Source organism: Heterocephalus glaber, unplaced genomic scaffold (assembly GCF_053883595.1).
Source record: "Heterocephalus glaber isolate CG9 unplaced genomic scaffold, H.glaber_assembly_v1.0 deba00001461, whole genome shotgun sequence".
NCBI classification, from domain to species: domain Eukaryota; kingdom Metazoa; phylum Chordata; class Mammalia; order Rodentia; family Bathyergidae; genus Heterocephalus; species Heterocephalus glaber.
The window spans coordinates 16,929,756-16,936,373 of NW_028258308.1; the positions used below are offsets into that span (position 1 = coordinate 16,929,756).

General features: G+C 40.2%; 1 protein-coding gene across 1 annotated transcript; it reads left to right on the forward strand.

Moving 5' to 3' along the window:
* The first annotated feature begins 475 nt into the window (after positions 1–475).
* On the forward strand, positions 476–3,832 carry Cdkn2aip (CDKN2A interacting protein). The gene is made up of 3 exons (XM_004852982.4): positions 476–990; positions 1,469–1,599; positions 1,992–3,832. Exons 1-3 carry the CDS (start codon positions 719–721, stop codon positions 3,338–3,340), a joined length of 1,752 nt encoding a protein of 583 aa, XP_004853039.2. The 5' UTR covers positions 476–718; the 3' UTR covers positions 3,341–3,832.
* The last annotated feature ends 2,786 nt before the right edge of the window (positions 3,833–6,618 follow it).

The following is a 6,618-nucleotide window of genomic DNA, read 5'->3' on the forward strand; positions in this document are numbered from 1 at the left end:
ATACCGAGACAGTTTAGGAATGCTTCGGCAGTTTACTGTAAAACAGCGCGTGAAGCTGTTTTCCAGCATATCAATTTTTAAAAATGGAAGCGAGCTTTTGTTTATTTTGGCCCCGTTCAAAAGCGAGCGTCGTAGGGCGGAGACCCACAGGCCGCGCAGCTCAAGGTCTGTCAGGGCGCAGTCCTTGAGGACTTTGCCCGGGACCCGCAGCTGGGCCGCCTAACTTGGGAGTCCGGGCCAGGGAGGAGAGAGTGGGACGGGGTGGGGGCAGTCGCCAGATCGCACGCAGCGTCATAACGTCCAGCGGGGCGCTCGGGTTTCGGTCGCGGCCCAGGGCGCCACAGGCGAAGCCCAGTTGCGGCCCGCCCTAGCGGGCGGGACGCGTCCAGCGCCTGCCTCCCCCACCCCACCCCCCGGGGCTCGGCTGTGCGTCGCAGTGGCCCGGACGCCGCAAAGCGTCCTGGGAGAGTCGGCTCGCACCGGAAAGACGCGCAGGCGCGCGGCGACGGCGAGGTTATAAAAGAGAAGGAGCCGGCGGTAGGCGGAAGTGGGCGGTTCAGCTGCTCCCGTAGCTGTTGTTTGGTGTTTGGGCCTCTCGAGGGGCGTTCTCCGGAGGGCCGCCGGTGCAGGCCGCAGTGACAGGGCCGCTCGCCCCTGTGCACCCCGCCTCTTTCCTGGCGCACGTCTGCTCGCGCCTTCAGCGTCCTGCAGGTCCAACATGGCGCAGGAGGTGTCGGAGTACTTGAGCCAGAACCCACGGGTGGCCGCCTGGGTGGAGGCGCTGCGCTGCGAGGGCGAGACTGACAAACACTGGCGCCACCGCCGGGAGTTTCTGCTTCGCAACGCTGGGGACCTGGCGCCCGCTGGCGGCGTTGCTTCCGCTAACACAGACGAAGCTGCAGACGCCGAGAGCGGGATCCGCAGTCGGCAGTTGCAGCAGCTCATCTCTTTTTCCATGGTTTGGGCTAACCATGTCTTCCTTGGGTGCCGGTGAGTGAGGAAGCGTCTCTACCCAGTCCTTTCCCTTTTGTCTTCCGCCCCCACACTGGGTAGCGGAGCTGGCCGCGGGACCGGCCTCGGTGGGGAGGGGAAGTTGCGAAGCGCGGGAATGCGCGGGACCGGCTGCCCTCTAGGGCGAGAAGGGCGTCCCTGCGAGCAGCCAACAAAAATTCAGACAGTCACAAAAATTCGCAGTCGGTAGGTTCTCTCATCTGGAAGGCTGTCGGTGGAGTTGTTGGCATTGAGCCGGAAATGCTTTTTCGGATGGACACCAGATTTAAAGGTCAGTACGCAGAGACCCGCCTCCTAGACTGGTCGTTTGTTTGAGGTTCCAGGAAACGGTTCTTGGCAGTTGGTGCACGTTCTTAATTGCAACCAGGAAATGCAGTTCCTGTGGCCTGTTTTTCACACCACAACTACTAGCTGAGAATAACCTGACTTTTAAAAAGTGACTTTTTTTCTTTTTTAGGTACTCTCAAAAAGTTATGGATAAAATTCTTAGTATGGCTGAAGGCATCAAAGTGACAGATGCTCCAATCCATACAACAAGAGACGAACTGGTTGCCAAGGTGAAGAAAAGAGGGATATCGAGTAGCAATGGTTAGCAGATCATAGATGTGAACATACATAGGAGTTTAGAAAATAAGTTTGATATAATTAGGAATTATTGCTAACACTAACCAAAATTTATATAATGCTTTTAAGTTGAAATGTTAAATCTATAAATTACCTGCCTATGTGTTTTAGGCTCTGAATTTGATAGTTTCCTTTGATTGCTTTAGAATTTGAAGTGTCTTCTGTTGTCTGATGCTATTGGTTTTTTAATATTAGAGTTTGATGATGTTAACACTATATTAAGTTAATGACGTTATTCTGCATTTAAACTACTACTGAAACAATTTTACCTTGTACCTTTCTTTTAATGAATATCTGTCTTGTCAGCTGAATCTGTGAAGTATTCCTAGTCAAGTATCTGTTTTCCTTCTTTTTAGAAGGGGTAGAAGAGCCATCCAAAAAACGAATTGTAGAAGGAAAAAACAATTCTGCAGTTGAGCGAGATCTTGCAAAAATTTCTGCCAAAACAGAACGAACATCAGCTCAGCAAGAAAACAGTTCAACGAGATCAGGGCCATCCAACAAGTCAGAGAGTAGTGGTAACTCCACTAGGAGTTCTGGCATCTCCACTCAGAATAATTCTACAAGTGAAGATCGATCTGTTTCCAGCCAAAGCAGCAGCAGCAGCAGCAGCATTTCCTCTCAGGTAACAGCAGGATCTGGAAAAGCTTCTGAATCTGAAGCTCCAGATAAACATGGTTCAACAACATTTGTTTCTTCATTGTTGAAATGTAATGTGAATAGTCACATGACTCAAACCACTGATTGCAGACAACAAAGTGGATCACCAAAAAAGAGTGCTTTGGAAAGCTCTTCAGTCTCAGCTTCTCAGAGCAGCTCAGAGATTGAGGTGCCCTTGTTGGGCACCTCTGGAAGCTCAGAGGTAGAATTGCCATTATTGTCTTCTAAACCTAGTTCAGAGACAGCTTCAGGTGGGCTAACTTCCAAAACTAGTTCAGAGGCAGGTGTTTCATCATCAGTATCTAAAAACAGTTCCTCATCAGGCACATCATTACTAACTTCCAAGAGCAGCTCAACAAATACATCACTGCTAACTTCCAAAAGCACTTCCCAGGTAGCTGCATCATTGTTTGCTTCCAAGAGCAGCTCCCAGGCCAGTGGATCTCTGGTTTCCAAAAGTACTTCTTTAGCAAGTGTGTCCCAGCTTGCATCTAAGATTAGCTCACAGAGTAGCACCTCACAGTTGCCTTCTAAAAGTACTTCACAGTCAAGTGAGAGCTCAGTCAAATTTTCTTGTTGCAAGTTAACCAATGAAGATGTAAAACAGAAGCAACCTTTCTTCAATAGACTGTATAAAACAGTGGCATGGAAGTTGGTAGCTGTTGGTGGCTTTAGTCCCAATGTGAATCATGGAGAGCTCTTAAATGCAGCTATTGAGGCTCTGAAAGCCACCCTGGATGTGTTCTTTGTCCCACTAAAAGAACTGGCAGATCTGCCTCAAAATAAAAGCTCTCAAGAAAGTATTGTTTGTGAATTGAGGTGCAAGTCTGTGTATTTGGGCACTGGCTGTGGCAAAAGCAAAGAAAATGCAAAAGCAGTTGCATCAAGAGAAGCATTGAAGTTGTTTCTGAAGAAAAAAGTGGTGGTAAAAATATGTAAAAGAAAATATAGAGGCAATGAGATAGAAGATCTGGTACTCCTTGATGAAGAAGCAAGACCTGTAAACTTACCTCCAGCATTAAAGCATCCTCAAGAATTACTATAATATGTCCAGAATAATCATTATACAATATCTAGTATTTGAAGAGAAAAACTGGCTTGCTTTTTGTATGAAACAGGCTTTCACAAATTTTGTATTGCTTTTTTCGAGTTTTGCAGAAAATTTACATTCTAGTTCTCTTCACAAAAGTAGTTGTAAATACTTAATAACAGTACGTGTTAAAAAATACGCATTAACAGCGTACCAGTATGCTGTTTTATTTGCTAAAGAAAATACTGTCTTCTATTTTTAATGATACATTAGGTACGATGTGTAGCTCTGTAGAGTCTTAAAAATTTTTGTACTACTTTGAATTTGGTGAAAATGTATTAAGTTGTCTACCATGCTTTTTTTTCTAACTGAATAAACCACATCAAAGAAAAAGGGACCGCAGTATTTAAATGTCTAAGTCTGTCAAATTTAAAGTTTTAAGAATGTTGCCCATAATGTTGAAAATGTCTGTTAAAGAATAAAAGAAAAATAGTTGCTTCAGACTATTTTTATGCGAAGTTGTAAGCATTTTTTAGATAAAATAGTATAAAGTACTTTCTTTGAAGTTTAAAATTCACCATAATTTGGACCGATGCTGATTCTTTAAATGGGTTAATTTATGTTTTGAGGTAAATTTACACTTTTTATTAAAGACATAAATGTGGGTTTCTATATTAAGCATATTTTGTGACTACTACTAACAGATTGGTTTGTTTAGATATTAAATGCTTTAAGCTATTTTGCATTTTCAAGAAGTTGTGTTTTTTTCTTCTTCCCTAAATCAGGGCCAAATCTTGCAGATACACTTTTCTGCTACTACTCAGTAAATTATAATCAGGTAATTTTTATAGTTATACACAACTTTTTATGCAGAGGGAAGATACAGTTTTCAAATCTAAGTAGATTTTGTGTTTATAAATCTCAGAATAATACTTAGACTAGTAGACAAGTTTAGTTCAGCTGAATTACATCTGTTAGTAGTTACTGACTTGTTTCTGTGTCTTAGGTGATTCTCTTTGTTTTTTTCTTCAGACTTTAACCTGAGATGTTTGGTTATCTTTGTGTTCTGGGTTTCTAGATGGTGTTACTAAATGCTACACCGAGCAGTAGTGGTGATTATGTACAGAGAAAAGATGACCTTTTATAGGCCAGCTGTATTAGAATAGGAAAATTGAATACAAGTAGCAGATTTATATAATTTATATAAATTTTATAATTTATATAGCCCTTATTCCTATTTTAAATTCTGGAATAATAAGGATATTTTAGTTTACTGTGTGTAAACTGAAATAATCAGGGATGTTTTTATTTTATCAGATAATGTTTTCAAATGATTCATTTTTGACAATTTTATTGGATACTAGAGATGAAATACCCATGTTCTGTAAATGGAGATGCCTTCATATATTGTGGAAGCAGTAACATGAATGAGTTGTGAAAGCACTTTACTCACTTGCCTTAGACTTAGAATGTGTATTTTGGGGACAGCACTTAGCAGAAAAATTAGTCCAATATTAGAATAAATACATTTCTGAAATACTTCCAATTAGGTGATTTGGTAATTTCCTAAAATAGCTTGTTTTAAGTTAACATAAAGGTTATGAAAGTACTTTAAATTCTAACCCTTTAATATGGAGGAAGCTGCCTGGTATAAGAACAAATGTTTCATTTATAAACATTTGTTATACTCATTGAAAAACGTAAGATTACTGAAGTTATTTTAGTTAATCAAAATTTAAAGATCCCTGATTTAACAAATGCCTGTTTTACAATTTCTCAATATAATATATAGTGGACTGGGGATTTAGCTTAGTTTTGCCGCCTGCTGCACAAGCGCAAGGACCCGAGTTCAATCCCCATTACCAAAAAAAAAAAAACGAAAAACAAAATATATAGTGCAAAAGAAAACAGCCTTTGGGATCTATTCTTGAGATAGAATCTTGGTTCTGCCTCTTACTAGACATGGAACCTCAGGAATAAATCTTTTAATCATCTATAAAATGGGACTATTAGCTGCCTTGTAGAGCTGTGAAGATTAAGAGGTTATATATTAAAAGCATGCAGCATAGTGTAGGTGTATCATAGTTTTGTCAGTTACATATATGTTCTCATTTCTTCACCACCGTAATCAGTGGCCATTCTCATTTAACCAGTTTTTCATATAAAGAAACTGAAATACAGATAATTTGGTCAAAGAATTCAAATCCATGTCTGATTTCAGAATTGAAGCTCTTAATTATGTGGTATTGCTTATCTGTCTATGCAGAAAATTTTGAAAAAACACCTAAACAATGTGATTTTCTACCACTTAGCATAACATTGTCCCAAAGCCCCTTGAAATGAGTCACTTCAGAAGCTCTTCTATTTGTTATTAGTCCTTCTCCATATACTCATATGTCCTGAATATTCTTTAGTGAGTCGTCACATATGGGAGCATTTGAAGTTTATAAAAGGACAAAAAAACTTGAATAATTTACAATTTAGTGAATAGATTCTCAAGATACACTGATTCTTTTAAGTTAATGAGGTAAGACATGTCCCTAGGCTCATTTTTCTTGATGCTAAATTCAATTGTTTCTAATGGTAAAGTTAGTCTGCTGCAGAATAGTATTGCCATAAGTTTTTTACCCTAATTCTGGGGGCTTGCCACTACTGCCACTGGCTGTGGATAATTTTCAAGAATATGAAGAATATGTGTAATTCTGAGGTCTGATACATATATCAAAAGTTTGCTCCAATTAAAAATTGTGAAAGAGCCACTGTTTTCCCTCTTAAAAGCAGCTTTTCTTGGTACAGATTTCTGCTGGCAATTTGGATTCCTGAATTAATGGCAATGAGAAGGTAACCAAAGCAGACATCGAGCTCCAGGTCAGGCCTGTGGGTATTGTGTTACTACAGTAGTTTAAGGGAAATTTGTGGGTTTTGTCCTCAAATATTATGATAAATTCTAAAGCCCCTTTCTATACATTGGCAAATCTGTGGATATCAATTTCTATATGATTTTCAAGAAAATGTTTTCTGTGATTGAAGAATAAAAGAAATTTACTTTCTACCATTTAAATAAATAGATGGATACAGGGATTATCAAATCACTTATTTTTCCAAAACTATTCCCCGGGAAAATAACTATACTAGATTGTTCACATGTCCTTGATGTCTGTAATACAACTTAGTTGCTGTCCAGCTAGAAGCACTCTTATTTTTCTTTTTTCCAGTTTTAAGATTTTTCCACTTTTTGGCTGGGATGTAGCTTAGTGGTGGAGTGGTATGCAAGTCCCTGGCTTTCATTTTTA

Excerpts from the sequence above, each read along its gene's own strand:
- Cdkn2aip (XM_004852982.4), top strand. The coding sequence starts at position 719 with ATGGCGCAGGAGGTGTCGGAGTACTTGAGCCAGAACCCACGGGTGGCC. Across the intron at positions 991-1,468 it reads CATGTCTTCCTTGGGTGCCG|GTACTCTCAAAAAGTTATGG; the intron begins GTGAGTGAGGAA and ends TTTCTTTTTTAG. Across the intron at positions 1,600-1,991 it reads AGGGATATCGAGTAGCAATG|AAGGGGTAGAAGAGCCATCC; the intron begins GTTAGCAGATCA and ends CCTTCTTTTTAG.